Raw genomic sequence first — 16,065 nt, 5'->3', positions numbered from 1 at the left:
GTCCATAGTCTTTTGTTATAAACATCTTTAGTGTGTATGTAATTTAATGTGTAATTCGTGATTAAGTTTTGTCCTTTCTTTTCCCCTCTTTCTAGGAAGATGATCCATATGATCTTGAAGACCTTTCTGCACAGAAATGAGGGAAATACAAAGAACCAAATATAGTTCTGAACTTTGGGATCTGTATTTTGAGATGATTCTATTTTCAGAATGAGAAGTATATCTGGTTATCTTTATGAATGTAGAGACATGAAAAGAGAGTTATGATGGCAAAAAACAAAGAGCCTCGCCCCCCATCCTATACTATCAGTGTAGTTGGACTCTCTGGGACTGAAAAAGACAAAGGTAACTGTGGAGTTGGAAAGTCTTGTTTGTGCAATAGATTTGTACGCTCAAAAGCAGATGAATATTACCCAGAGCATACTTCTGTGCTTAGCACCATTGACTTTGGAGGACGAGTAGTAAACAATGATCACTTTCTGTACTGGGGCGACATAACACAAAATGGTGAAGATGGAGTAGAATGCAAAATTCATGTCATTGAACAAACGGAGTTCATTGATGACCAGACTTTCTTGCCTCATCGGAGTACGAATTTACAACCATATATAAAACGTGCAGCTGCCTCTAAACTGCAGTCAGCAGAAAAATTAATGTACATTTGCACTGATCAACTGGGCTTGGAGCAAGACTTTGAACAGAAGCAAATGCCTGAAGGGAAGCTCAATGTGGATGGATTTTTACTGTGCATTGATGTGAGTCAGGGATGCAATAGGAAGTTTGATGATCAACTTAAATTTGTGAATAATCTTTTTGTCCAACTATCAAAATCAAAAAAACCTGTAATAATAGCAGCAACTAAATGTGATGAATGTGTGGATCATTATCTTAGAGAAGTTCAGGCATTTGCTTCAAACAAAAAGAACCTTCTTGTAGTGGAAACATCAGCACGATTTAATGTCAACATTGAGACATGTTTCACTGCACTGGTACAAATGTTGGATAAAACTCGTGGCAAGCCTAAAATTATTCCCTATCTGGATGCTTATAAAACACAGCGACAACTTGTTGTCACAGCAACAGATAAGTTTGAAAAACTTGTGCAGACTGTGAGAGATTATCATGCAACTTGGAAAACTGTTAGTAATAAATTAAAAAATCATCCTGATTATGAAGAATACATCAACTTAGAGGGAACAAGAAAGGCCAGAAATGCATTTTCAAAACATATAGAACAACTTAAACAGGAACATATAAGAAAAAGGAGAGAAGAATATATAAATACTTTACCAAGAGCTTTCAACACTCTTTTGCCAAACCTAGAAGAGATTGAACATTTAAATTGGTCAGAAGCTTTGAAGTTAATGGAAAAGAGAGCAGATTTTCAGTTATGTTTTGTGGTGCTAGAAAAAACACCGTGGGATGAAACTGACCATATAGATAAAATTAATGATAGACGAATCCCATTTGACCTCCTGAGCACTTTAGAAGCTGAAAAAGTTTATCAGAACCATGTACAGCATCTCATATCAGAGAAGAGAAGGGTAGAAATGAAGGAAAAATTCAAAAAGACTTTGGAAAAAATTCAGTTCATTTCACCTGGGCAGCCGTGGGAAGAAGTTATGTGCTTTGTTATGGAGGATGAAGCCTTCAAATATATCACTGAGGCTGATAGCAAAGAGGTGTATGGTAGGCATCAGCGAGAAATAGTTGAAAAAGCCAAAGAAGAGTTTCAGGAAATGCTTTTTGAGCACTCCGAACTTTTTTATGATTTAGATCTTAATGCAACACCTAGTTCAGATAAAATGAGTGAAATTCATACAGTTTTGAGTGAAGAACCTAGATATAAAGCTTTACAGAAACTTGCACCTGATAGGGAATCTCTTCTCCTTAAGCACATAGGGTTTGTTTATCATCCCACTAAAGAAACCTGTCTTAGTGGCCAAAATTGTACAGACATTAAAGTAGAGCAGTTACTTGCTAGTAGTCTTTTGCAGTTGGATCATGGCCGCTTACGATTGTATCATGATAGTACCAATATAGATAAAGTTAACCTTTTCATTTTAGGGAAGGATGGCCTTGCCCAAGAACTAGCAAATGAGATAAGAACACAATCCACTGATGATGAGTATGCCTTAGATGGAAAAATTTATGAACTTGATCTTCGGCCAGTTGATGCCAAGTCGCCTTACTTCTTAAGTCAGTTGTGGACTACCGCCTTTAAACCACATGGGTGCTTCTGTGTATTTAATTCCATTGAGTCACTGAATTTTATTGGGGAATTTATTGGAAAAATAAGAACTGAAGCTTCTCAGATCAGAAAAGATAAGTACATGGCTAATCTTCCATTTACTTTAATTCTGGCTAATCAGAGAGATTCTATGAGTAAGAATCTACCAATTCTCAGGCACCAAGGGCAACAGTTGGCAAACAAGTTACAATGCCCTTTTGTAGATGTACCTCCTGGTACGTATCCTCGTAAATTTAATGAAACCCAAATAAAGCAGGCTCTCAGAGGAGTATTAGAATCAGTTAAGCATAATTTAGATGTGGTGAGTCCAGTTCCCACCAGTAAGGATATATCAGAAGCTGACTTGAGAATTGTCATGTGTGCCATGTGTGGTGATCCTTTTAGTGTGGATCTTATTCTTTCACCCTTCCTTGATTCTCATTCTTGTAGTGCTGCTCAAGCTGGACAAAATAATTCTCTAATGCTTGATAAAATCATTGGTGAAAAAAGGAGGCGAATACAGATCACAATACTATCATACCATTCCTCAATTGGAGTAAGGAAAGATGAACTGGTTCATGGGTATATATTAGTTTATTCTGCCAAACGGAAAGCGTCAATGGGAATGCTTCGAGCATTTCTATCAGAAGTTCAGGACACCATTCCTGTACAGCTGGTGGCAGTTACTGACAGCCAAGCAGATTTTTTTGAAAATGAGGCTATCAAGGAATTAATGACTGAAGGAGAACATATTGCAACTGAGATCACTGCTAAATTTACAGCACTGTATTCTTTATCTCAGTATCATCGGCAAACTGAGGTCTTTACATTGTTTTTCAGTGATGTTCTAGAGAAAAAAAATATGATAGAAAATTCCTATTTATCTGATAATACAAGGGAATCAACCCATCAAAGTGAGGATGTTTTTCTACCATCTCCCAGAGACTGTTTTCCATATAACAACTACCCCGATTCAGATGATGATACAGAAGCACCACCTCCTTACAGTCCAATTGGAGATGATGTACAGTTGCTTCCAACACCTAGTGACCGTTCCAGATATAGATTAGATTTAGAAGGAAATGAGTATCCTATTCATAGCACTCCAAACTGTCATGATCATGAACGCAACCATAAAGTGCCTCCACCTATTAAACCTAAACCGGTTGTACCTAAGACAAATGTGAAAAAACTGGATCCAAACCTTTTAAAAACAATTGAAGCTGGTATTGGTAAAAATCCAAGAAACAAACTTCCCGGGTTCCTTTGGCACATCCTGAAGATATGGATCCTTCAGATAACTATGCGGAACCCATTGACACAATTTTCAAACAGAAGAGCTATCCTGATGAGATATATGCTGTCCCAGATGATAGTCAGACTCGCTCTATTAAAATTCGAAACTCATTTGTAAATAACACCCAAGGAGATGAAGAAAATGGATTTTCTGATAGAACGTCAAAAACTCATGGAGAAAGAAGGCCTTCAAAATACAAATATAAATCTAAAACCCTGTTTAGTAAAGCCAAATCTTACTATAGAAGAACACATTCAGATGCAAGTGATGATGAGGCTTTTACCACTTCTAAAACAAAAAGAAAAGGAAGACATCGTGGAAGTGAAGAAGATCCACTTCTTTCTCCTGTTGAAACTTGGAAAGGTGGTATTGATAATCCTGCAATCACTTCAGACCAGGAATTAGATGATAAGAAAATGAAGAAGAAAACTCACAAAGTAAAAGAAGATAAAAAGGTAAGTTTAACTTCTAGTACGTAATGTTTATGAAGATACTTGTTTTTGCCTTTTAAAATATGTATTTAAAAATAAAATAAAATATGTATTTTTTAAAGATAACGAATTTAACTTTGAGAACTTAGGATACTTTAAGTTGTTCAGTAAATATAATTAGCACCTCTTTAATTTTCTGAATACTTTGTGAGGGTGAATTATTTTCATTATAAATTGCCTTTTTTTTTTCTTGTGCCTTAGTGTAGATGTTTGAATTCATATTCTTCAGTATAATCATTCCAGGTGATTATGTTTATTTTCCTTATAGAAACCTAGGAAGAGAGTGATTTTGCTCTTTTGTTGTTGTTAAGTGTCCCATTTATCTCTTTTTGCCTTCTTGAGCTTCAGTTTTGCAAAATTAATTTGATATACCTGTCTCATTCAAGGATATTAACAATATAGTCAAACCTAGTAATTTGTAATATTGGAAATTTACTAACAGTTCTAGGAAAATCTTCTTTGTGGATGGTGGTGTTTTGCCTAAAGACATGTAGAAAAGTTTCTGAAGTTTGAATTGTGGTATTCTGACTAAATAGCAGTATTTCAGTAGATACTAATTTACCTGGTGGTCTTAAGCACTAAAAGCTTAAATATGTATGCTAAAGTGTATTTAATAATTTTATTGGATCTTTATCACAGTGGTACTTTAGCACCTTCATTTCTAGTACTCTTCATTCTTGAGTATGCACAAGCTTTGTTCAAGATTTTTGTTGTTTTAAGATAGCTTTCAGCAGGCTTTTATTCTTCATGTTGATAGTTTCTTCATCAGTTACATCCATAGTCTTAATATGTGTTAACTATGGGTACTTGCACACATGCTAATAATTAAATCTCATTGGCATCTTTCATGCTCACATATTATCGCTAGTCCTCCTTACACATTTTATCACTGCCAAAAAACTTCAGCACTTTTTCTCAGTTTATGCTATTAAAACTACTTAATGTAACAAAGACAAAGTAACAAAGACAAAGCATTTACAGTTTTTACATTTTAAATTGCTTTTGTGATAGTGTTTTTTCCATTTTTGGTCATAAGTCTACTTAACTGTTTTGGTAACTTTTTTTGTTAAATTTCAACTTAGAGAATAGTTGGAGGAACAGTAAAAGGAACTTTCATATACGCTTTACTGATATTACCAGCTGTTCGCATTTTGCCTCACTTCCTTAATCTATTTATTGTGGGTATTTATTGGTATTTACTCATTTTGAGCCCTGTGAGATTAAGTTGGAGATATTGGACTCTTTTTACCTAAGTACTTTATTCCCTAAGAATAAGAACATTCTCTTAAGTAGCAACAGTACAGATATCAAAATCAGGAAATTCAGTAATGATACAGTATTATTTAATATACAGTCTGTGATCGAAAACACAGATTTTGAACATGTCAGACATCTTATTAGTTTTCTTTTATATCTTCTCCCAATGTTCCCTAATTTTTATTCAGTTCCAGTAATAATGTATACATATTTTTTTTCACTTAGTTGTATTTCACCATATTGCTCCGTAGTATTTTGATTATAGTTTTAGTTATTATATTGTTTTCCATTTAGCAAGTTGTATTAAAACTGGGTGGTTAGGCTTCCAGATTTTAAATTTTGCTATTTTTCATTGCAGTTGTCAGTTTGCATAAAGGTTTGTTCCTTTTCATTTATTATAGCAACTGGAATCACTAGATTAGAGACATGAATCTTTCAATGACTTGATATTTATTACTATAGTGTTTTTAGTATTAATTTCTTGATTATGAGCATTGTGTGGGGAAGGAATACGTTAAATTTGTATTTATATTCTGAAATTTTAGCACAGCCTCCGATTCCAGTTAGTTTATTAATAACTTCCTCAAATTGAATTAAATTTCCTCATACCTGATTTGTCTTATTTAGTCTCTTAATATGCATGGTCCCTGACTTATAAGATGGTTCAGTTTAGGAATTTTCACCTTTATGATGGTGCAAAAGCAAGTAGAAACCATACTTAGAATTTTGAATTTTGATCTTTTCTTGGGCTAGGGAGATGCAGTATGATACTCTTGAGTGATGCTGGGCAATGGCAGCAAGCTGTAGCTCCATTCATCCAGATGATCACAAGGGTGAACAACCATTTTGTTTTTCACTTTCAGTAGAGTATTCAGTAAATTAAAAGATACTCAACACTATTAATAGCATAGGCTTGCATTAGATGATTTTGAGCAACTGCAGTCTAATGTGTTTTGAGCGCATGTAGGGTAGGCCAGGTAAAGTATGATGTTCAGAATGTTAGGTGTATCAAGTGCTTTTTTCATAGGGTTATTGGGTTTATTGGGATGTAACCCTATCATAAGCTCGGGAATACAAGTGTTTTATTGACTTTAAAATCCAGGGTTTTTTGTTTTGTTTTTAACAGCTCCTAAATCTGGATATGTCTAACAATTAATAGCATATCTTAATTAACACAAGATTTTATACTTTTTTTTTTTTTAGTGGTATATAAAGTAATGGTGGTATTTACAATCACTGCATCTTAAAGTTGACAAACAGCAGTTTGTCTTTATTTTTTTTTATTCCACAGAAAAAAAATGGACCTAGATTCTTTTCTTCCACACTTGCAAATGGTTCATATATTTCATTCCACTCAATCTTTTGTTTAATATATCTCTTTTCATTCCGTGTCAGTCTTTTCGTCACTTCTATTGAAGTGGTGAGCTGACTTTGAGTCCTATTTATAATCTGCTTTTAGTTGTCTTAAATCACAGTAGTTTCAGCTGTCTTACTTTTAGAGCTAGTTTAGAATTTCCTTGCACTTATAACATTGCTTTAATTTTTAGATTCAGGGGATCCCTGGGTGGCTCAGCGGTTTCGTGCCTGCCTTTGGCCCAGGGCGCGATCCTGGAGTCCTGGGATCAAGTCCTGTGTCGGGCTCCCGGCATGGAGCCTGCTTCTCCCTCTGCCTGTGTCTCTGCCTCTCTCTCTCTCTCTCTCTCTCTCTCTCTCTGTGTGTGTCTACCATAAATAAATAAAAATAAATCTTTAAAAAAATTTTTTAGATTCATGTATTATGATATTTGAACTCTAAGAAAATTGGAGAAATTATATTTTAGAAGCTTTTACATCTATAAGTAATTTTTAAATCAGGTGTAACTTAAGAGTTTAGTTTCATAAGCATAGGTTACAGTGAAATTTCACAGATAGTTTTTTTTTTCACAGATACAGTTTTGTGTCACAGTTGTGTTTTATGGCTTTGTATATATGCACAGTGAAATGCTTTAGCTTACTCCAAGACTAACTATTATTTTTTAATTTTTATTTTATTTAAATTCAATTAATATATAGTGTATTATTAATTTCAGAAGTAGAGTTCAGTGATTCATCAGTTGTATATAATACCCATTGCTCAATACATCATGTACCCTCCTTAATGCTCATCACCCAGTTACCTCATCTGCCCACCCCCACCCCTCCAGCAACCCTCAGTTTTGTATGGTTAAAAGTCTCTTATAGTTTGTCTCCCTCTCTGATTTTGTCTTATTTTTATTATATCACAGTTATCCATGGTATTTTTTTTTTAAGCATTACAGAGAAAGACTGGAGCACTTTAGTTTGACTTAGTTTGCCTGAAAATATTTTCACTGTCAGCTGGACTTGAGTAATTGTCCTCTCATGTTTCAGTTCAGTAATCATTCACTAAAAACCTGCTAAACACTTAAAATCTGTAGAAAAAGTTATTGAAGGATATAAAACGTTGAAGACATGCATCCCTTAAAGAGCTTAAATGGTATTTTGAGAGATCACACCTTGTGCTTGGGGCATTGTTAAGAAAGTACTACTAGAGCAATTTAAGGAAGCATAGTGTAATAGTTAAGAGCACCTGTTCCGGAGCCAGACTTCTGGAATTTGAGTCCAGGTTCTGCCACTTCCTAACTGTAAATGTGTAACCTCTCTGCACTTCAACTAGGAAAATACAGATAATCATACTTCTTTTTTTTTGTTTGTTTTAAGATTTTATTTATTTATTTATGAGAGACACAGAGTGAGGCAGAGACATAGGTAGAGGAGAAGCAGGCCCCATGTGAGAGCTGGATGTGGGACTTGATCCTGGAACTCCAGGATCACAACCTGAGCCAAAGGCAGACAGTCAACTGCTTGAGCCACCTAGGCATCCTGATAATCTTTTTTTTTTTTTTTTTTTTTTTTAGAGATTTATTTATTTATTAATGAGAAACAGAGAGGCAGAGACATAGAGAGAGGGAGAAGCAGGCTCCTTGCAGGGAGAGCCCGATGTGGGACTTGATCCCGGATCCTGGGATCACACCGTGAGCCAAAGGCAGATAGATGCTCAACCGCTGAGCCACCCAGGCATCCCAATAGTCATACTTCTTAAGACTGTTATGAGAAATCAGTTCATATTTATTTGGAACAGTGCCTGACACATTGGTAAATTTGTTAAGCAAAAAAAAAGGGTATACACTATTCTGTGATAGTATTGCTTAAATAAAAAATTTTTTTAAAGATTTTATTTATTCATGAGAGAGACAGAGAGGCAGTGACGTAGGCAGAGGGAGAAGCAGGCTCCCCATGAGGACCCTGATACAGGACTCAATCCTGGATCCCGGGATCACGCCCTGAGCTGAAGGCAGAGCTGAAGGCAGACGCTCAACTGCTGAGCCACCCAGGCTTCCCGCTTAATTATAAATATTAAAATAATACAGAGAGATTGCCATAGAGTGTATAGAATTAATTTGACAAAATTTCATGAAGAGAAAGGTATAAATCACCAGTTTGGGGTATTTTGATTGGCTTTGAGGAAGGATAAAATATATTTTAGGTGGAGAGAATCATTTGTACAGAGGCATAAAATTGTGACTAAAGTAAGGGGAGAGATGACAGGAAACTGCTCTTTTAGAGATATTGAGAAATAGCATTGCATTTATAAAAATCTGCTAAACTGAAGAGCTAGTTTAAATCCAAAAGCAGTTTACTAAGCAAGCCCTGAGAAGTAAGGAAAGTTGTGTTGGACTTGAGGTTGAAGGCAGGGAAGAGATTGGCATCACATAGTCTAGGTGGGAAGCTGATATACATATAGTTTTATTTAAAAAAAATTTTTTTTTTTAATGGGCTCCACGCTGAGTATCAAGCTCAGTATGAGGCTTGAACTCACAACCTTGAAATCAAGGCCTGAACTGAGATCAAGAGTTGGATGCTTAACCAGCTGAACCACCCAGGCACCCTGAGTTTTATTTGTATTTATTTAAGAATTTATTTTTAAGTGTTCTTTATACCTAGCATGAAGTTGAAACTTAGAACCTCAAGATCAAGAGTCACATGCTTTACCAACTGAGCCAGCCAGGTACCCCTGCATACCCAGTTTTAAAGTAATAGGGATACAGAGACCAAATGAGAAATCAATAAAGCCAGAAGTTGATTAAGAAGACTAGAAAAATAGACAGGTGTCCTGAGGCATGATTAAATACTGAGAATTAAAAAGCGAACATAATCATAGATCAGATTAAAAAGAAAATACTGTCAACAATTTTATGTCAAGACATTTAAAAGTTTAAACAAAATTAACAAACTCCTACAAAATAGAATGTACCTAGACAGAGCTTTGAATAATCCCATAACTATTAAATAAGTTGTGGAGTAGTAGTTCTATCTTGTATAAGAATACCATGCCCAGATCAAAGTCCAAAAGACTTTTCAAGGAACAAATCATTTCAGTGTTGTACAGCAGGAGAATACATTCTTTAATTCATTCTCTGAAGGAAACAGGAGAATACATTCTTTAATTCATTCTCTGAAGTCATTTAGTCCTTTCTTTTTTTTTTTTATTTTTTAAGATTTTATTTATTTATTTGACAGAGAGCTAGAGCCAGAGAGCACAAGCAGGGGGAATGGCAGAGGGAGAAGAAGAAACAGGCTCCTCACTGGCCAGGGAGCCCAATGTGGGGCTCAGTCCCAGTATCCTGGGATCATGACCTGAGCTGAAGACAGATGCCTAACTGATAAACTGACTGAGCCACTCAGGTACTCCGGAAGTCATCTAGTAGTCTTCATTTTAGAACTAGACAAGGATGGTATATGAAAGAAAAATTATAGTCCTGTTTTGCTTAGGAGTGTATATGGAAAACCTCCTAAATGAAATACAGGTCTACAGACTCCTGACAAATTTTAAAATCCAACAATTTATGAAAATGAAGTTAGTTTAATTTTTTAACTTTGTAGCACAATCTGATTTGACCTGTTCTTGGTGGCAAAATCTGATTTGAGGCTATTTTTATCATTGTTTATCTTAGAGTAAATAACTGTACAGTTCATTGCAAAAATATTAGTTTATTTGAGTACAGGGAACTGATCCACAATTACATAATTGACATTTTTTGCATTGTACATTATGACCAATGTCAAAAAGTTTCCAAAATTTTTTTAAAATTTTATTTATTTACTCATGAAAGACACAGAGAGAAGGGACAGACAGGCAGAGGGAGAAGCAGGCTCCCCACAGGGAGCCTGATGTGGAACTGGATCCCAGAACTCCAGGACCATGCCCTGAACCAAAGGCAGACGCTCAACTGCTGAGCCACCCAGGCATCCCAAAATTTCCAAATTCAAAAACCTGTTTCCCTCAAGGGTTTTAGATAAGGGATTTTGGACCTGTAAACAGCAAAAAGCATGCAACAACAATAGATGAAATGCACTTCATAATTTAACAAATTCATAGAAAACTATATTGTGAACAGATAAGAATCTTAACAAGATTCTTAGGTATCTATGACAAAATCCAAGGTATCTATAAATAATAAGTGAAATCTGCAACAAATATGCTTAATGGGGGAAATGGATTCCTTTTTCAACCTGGAACAAGATAATGTACACACTCTTACTACTTTATTCAGTATTATGTGGATATCCTACTCCAAGCAATAAGGAAAAAAAAGCATGAATATTGGAATGAAGGAAACACAATTGTCATTATTGACTGATGTGATTGTTTATGTAAAAGCCAAAAAGGATCTACAAATAAATCATTATTAGATAGAAGAGTTAGCAAAATATCTTGATATATCTCAGTAACCAAAAGTCCATTGCATCTCTGTATGTCAGTAATAAACAACTAGTAAAAATAGAGAAAGTGTCACTTTAAAAAACATGGTAGATTATCCAGTGCCTGGGAGTAATTATAACGTGTGCAAATCAGTATGTAGAAAGGTGAAAAACTATTGAAAGACAGTGAAAAAGATCTAAATAAATGAGGAACTCTAGTACCTTCCTATCCATGAATATAGTGTATCATGAAGAAGTCATTGCTCTTCAGGCTAATCTCTGCATTCAGTGTTTCATTAAAAGTGTCAGGATTTTCAGGTAATTTCATACACTGATTCTAACCCATATATGGAAGAGTAAAGAGCTTAGAATAGGACACTTAAGAAAGGCAAAGATGGATTGTTGGTGATGGGTGATATGTGCTTATTTTACCAGATAATGTAAACCTTTGGCATGTAAAACTGTTACTGGCACAGAGATGGGTACATTGACCAATGGAATTGAGTAGAGCACCTCAAAACATACGGTCCTCTGGAGTGGAGCTGTTATTCCAACATGGTAGCTGTATGGGGCTATTGCGGTGTGGCTAATCTGAATTGGAATGTGCTAATCTAGAGAGTAAGAAAGGCTTCCCTGAGAAGTTATTTTAAGTAAGATCTGATGGGTTAATAATAGGGCTTAAGTAAGGGAATAGTTGGGTGAACAGAAGAATATTTAATGCTGTATGAATAGATTGTTCATTTTGTAAAAGGGAATGTGGTATGTTCTTCAAAGAGGCCCCTGTCATTAATCTAAGGAAGGTGCTGGCATACTTTCTGTAAAGAGCCAGATAATGCTTTAGGCTTTGCAGGTTAATACAGCCTCTGTTATAAGTGCTCAGATCTGCTGTTAGGGTACCAAAGCAGCCACTGACAGTATGTAAACAGATGAGTATGGCTGTTTTCAAAAACAGGCAGCAGGCTGGATTGGGTCCCCAGGCCATAGTTTCCTGATCCTAATTTTGTGGGAGAGAATAGTACAAGGAGAGGCCTGAGAGTTGGGTCTAGGTGTAGACCTTTTTAGCATTGTTAGACTTTTTTGTTATTTAGCTTTACAGTAATTTGCATCTAAACAGTGGTTGGATTTGAAATCACTTCATTTCAGTATGGAGAATGGGTTGAGTGATGGAAGACCAATTGACATATTACAGTAATCTAAATCATGATAAAAGCTTTGAGTAGTTGCAGTGGGGAGGGAGAATGGTGGCAGTGGAGAGAATGAGATGGATTTGAGAGTACTTAAAATCCCTAAGGTTTGATGATGTGTATTGTAGTGGTGGGGAAGAGTGAGGATGGTGAATGAACTAGGAAAGATACCTTCTTGGTTTCTAGCTTCTGCAGCTTCAAGCACTGATGCTGTTTATGATGTTGAACATTAGAAATTTACCAGGTTTGGAGTTGGGGAGTGGAAATTAAAACTGGCTGTAGAGTTCAAGTGGAGATGCCAATTTAGCAGTTAGTTGTAATAGTCCTCACAGGAGAGATCTAAGTTAGAGATACATATTTAGGAGCCAATAAAGTAGAGATGGCAATAGATTAAATTGACCTAGGGAGAGTACAGAGGAGTAGGTACAGAGGGAGAGGACAGAAAAGTACAGAGTCTTGAGGTGAGGAATCGCCAGCGTTGAATGGCCAAGTAGTAAAGATGATCCTTAAGAACAGAAGGTAGAGAGTAAGAGTAACACTTATTAGCCTTTTTGAGCTGATTCTTTCACTTGTAAATTAATGATTATAATACCTGAAATTGTGATCGGAATCAGAACTATGTGTTTCAAATTCTTGGCGTGTAGCGGTGCTTTTAATAAATGCTGTTATATATAGTATGTATCAGGCTTGAAATAGCCTCATATACTCTGGCTGTATTTCACAACAGTCCTTTGTCCTGTTATGCTGGATTAGTTTCTGGACTTATTTTAATTTTTAGTTTTTTTCAAAGATTTTATTTATTTACTCATGAGAGACACAGAGAGGCAGAGACACAGGCAGAGGGAGGAGCAGACTCCCTGCAGAGAGTCCCAGTTTGGGACTCCATCCCAGTACCCTGGGATCACGACCTGAGCCGATGGCAGAGCTCAACCACTGAGCCATCTAGGTCCCCTGGACTTATTTTTAAATTTAGTACTCTTAGAAATTCTGAACTTGAGTTTATGCATTTCTTTGCCCACCCCCGCCCCCCAAAGAGGAAAGGTCATTTTATTTACCTTCATTCTTTGATTTCAAGATGGGAGCAGCAGGCTAGGAATCTTCTCAGATTCCTTAACACCTGGAAAATCATAACTTTTGGGTACTAATAGTATCTAAGGAAGGCTCAGAAATCTGTTTCTCTTAAACTGGACTTGTCATTCCTGCCAAAGAAAGCTGTATGCTTTTTTGTCTTTTACACTCCCAAGATGAGTTTAGTGTTAGTTATTAGATCAAAACCTCGTATGTTTCTTGATTGCAACCATAGGAATTATTTTGTTTAAATCGTACATGTAAATGTTTCTACATAAATCTCAAAAAAATAACACTTGCTGCTACGGTATACATTATTTTGATTTTCTAGTCTATTATGGTGAAATCAAGAGGTGCTAGTTGTGACCTACTGAGTTGGTTTCATAACCTACAAGTGTTTGAAAAAATGCTTTAAGAAAAAGAACTGAATTGAGAAATTTGAGTTGTATAGATAAATTTGCCATTTTCAACACTCATTCAATGAAACAAGGTATACCTGTGTTTAAGCCAGTTTGGTTTCTCTTCAGTATCTATTTCAGTGCTGTTACCTTGATTCAACAGTAAAATACTTTGTGAATTTATAGTGTATTAGAGTAAGTCAGTATTAAGATGATTTTTCATTTTTAGCTTTTTAAAAATTGTTTTCCTATCTTGCTTCCAGGTCCTGAATCTTTTCATTCTCTTGCTTATATTAGTGATGACCAGCTCCTATTTTATTTTCAAATGCTGCTTCCAGTCTGTATTCTTTTCTCTGTATCTTACTGCTTCTTTCTTAGTAAACCTGACTCTCAGATAATATCTTAGAAGATTCTGTTTTAGCCATCGTAATAGCACTTGGGGAAGAATACCAAAATAGGTATGTAACCTTCAAAAAGACCAGAGATAGATGTCTGTATGTATATATTGAATCACAGAATGTTAATTTAATATTAGTAAATAGTGAATTGATAAGTGATATTAATATAGTAGATCCTTTAGAATGTAATAAATATTAGGCTTAGAATTATTTGACTTATAACTTCTAGAATCTCAGTCCTTATTAAGTAAAATACCTTTTAAAAATACTTTTACCAAACAGTGGTGACCAGAGTTTTCTCTTGATTAGAAATTGTTCATTCCAGATAACAAAAGTAATGAGATACATGTCTATATTGAACCGTTGTCTGTATCAAAATGCATAAGTTATAGGGTAAGTTTGCTTTTCATTTTTAGTGTATATCATTTAACCTCTTGACAGTTATTTGATGGACTGTCAGGTTCATACCTGAGAGAAACACAATCTTGAAAGAATTTTAATTAAGGCTGAATAAAAATTGCATGCTAAAAAGCTTACTGTAGAAAGAACAACACTTGCAGATCAGATACAGATGGAGGGAGTTAGACTTTGTTTAATAAGCAAGGTCATTTAACAGTCTCAAAGTATTTGAAAGTTTCATATTTTCTATTTTTCACCTATTTTGGGAGAGATTTGGTTAGATTTGTCAGTTGACAGAATATCTGTTATATCCATTATTGTCTTAACACATTTTTGGGAGTGTTGGCCACTCTTGTTAAAGGCAGTATATTCAGACGAATGAGAAGGAGGTTGCTTTCCCAGACTCCTCAATCAGAATCTTTTCCAGCCTGTTTACCTTATGTTCAAGCCTATATCTATTCCTAACTAGTGAACTCTGGCCAGGAGAATAGCATTTATGGTACTGAATGTAGGTAGACCTGAGACTTTATCCCTAGATCTCTGGGTGAAGTTGCCTTTCCCCCAAATTGAGGTGCTTTCTAAGGGATGAAAACCATAATATCTGTTACAAGCAAGATTTATATATTCTTTATAATTAATCTTTATGGCCTGGTACATTATTTTGACTATTGTCAGTTGAAATCAGTATGAGTATGTGGCTTTTGTAGTTGTGATAAAAGAACTGTTTAAGTGCCGGTGGGGGAGGGGGGGTTAGTAATTACCATTTATTTTGACATAAGGAAATTGCCGTTTTATTCACCAAGCATCTTACTGAATGTCCGCTATGCCTGAGCTTTGTTTGAAGCTAAAGGATACAGGAATGATAGTTGTGGGTTCTGCTTTCAAGGAATTCAGTCTAATAAGTTTGATTTTATTGAAAATTAAAACATTTTCTATTTTCAACAGATTTAGCAAAACTTGTTCTTTCATATTTGTAATCTCATTTGGAAAGCATTTGGTGAGATGTCCTTAAGAAAGCATTTCACTTGCTTGCTTATTGGCTAATTGGCTAAATTGATCTCTGCCTTCCTGATTGATTAAGTTATATGGCGTTTCTAAGATTCCTCATAAAATTGGTGGCATTTCTGGTTTGGGTACATCAATTTATGGTATTATATAGGTGTGGATATATAAAGTATTTCTGTTTATATTTTACCATTTCTTTGAATTTGTTCTGTGCTGTCCATTTGACCATGATTTAGTGCTTTTCAAATTCAGATTGAAATGTAACAAGATGATCAGTCTTTAAAGTATATTTATTTTACTTTTGTGTTGTAATGAGGCTTAATTTAAATGTTTGTGTCATTGGTGCGCTAATTTCACTAACCTAAAAGCAAATGTAAATATCTTCAGTGTGGCTTTCTATTCAAGCTTTTTTCCTTTGCTTTCATAACTGCATATTGAATGTTTAGCGAAAACTGGCATAGCACAAATACTGAAATTACTCTTTTGTAGCACATTAATTATAATTGTTAGGATGTATTAATATATCAAGGAGTCACTTAACTCCTATAACAGATTCTTATTATAATTTCATATTAATG

The 16,065-nt window shown here is 35.2% G+C and overlaps 1 protein-coding gene across 1 annotated transcript in view; it reads left to right on the top strand.

Annotated features, from left to right (window-relative positions):
* ARHGAP5 (Rho GTPase activating protein 5) overlaps positions 1 to 16,065 on the top strand; it is a 74,443-nt gene that overhangs the window by 13,705 nt on the left and 44,673 nt on the right. The window contains 2 exon segments of the mRNA XM_041757979.1: positions 96 to 3,471; positions 3,474 to 3,982. Coding sequence (XP_041613913.1) covers positions 264 to 3,471; positions 3,474 to 3,982 — 3,717 coding nt within the window. The 5' untranslated portion in view covers positions 96 to 263.

This window comes from Vulpes lagopus, chromosome 6 (assembly GCF_018345385.1).
Source record: "Vulpes lagopus strain Blue_001 chromosome 6, ASM1834538v1, whole genome shotgun sequence".
Classification (NCBI taxonomy): domain Eukaryota; kingdom Metazoa; phylum Chordata; class Mammalia; order Carnivora; family Canidae; genus Vulpes; species Vulpes lagopus.
The sequence above is the reverse complement of the archived record's forward strand: the minus strand, read 5'-3'. Positions and strand labels throughout refer to the sequence as shown.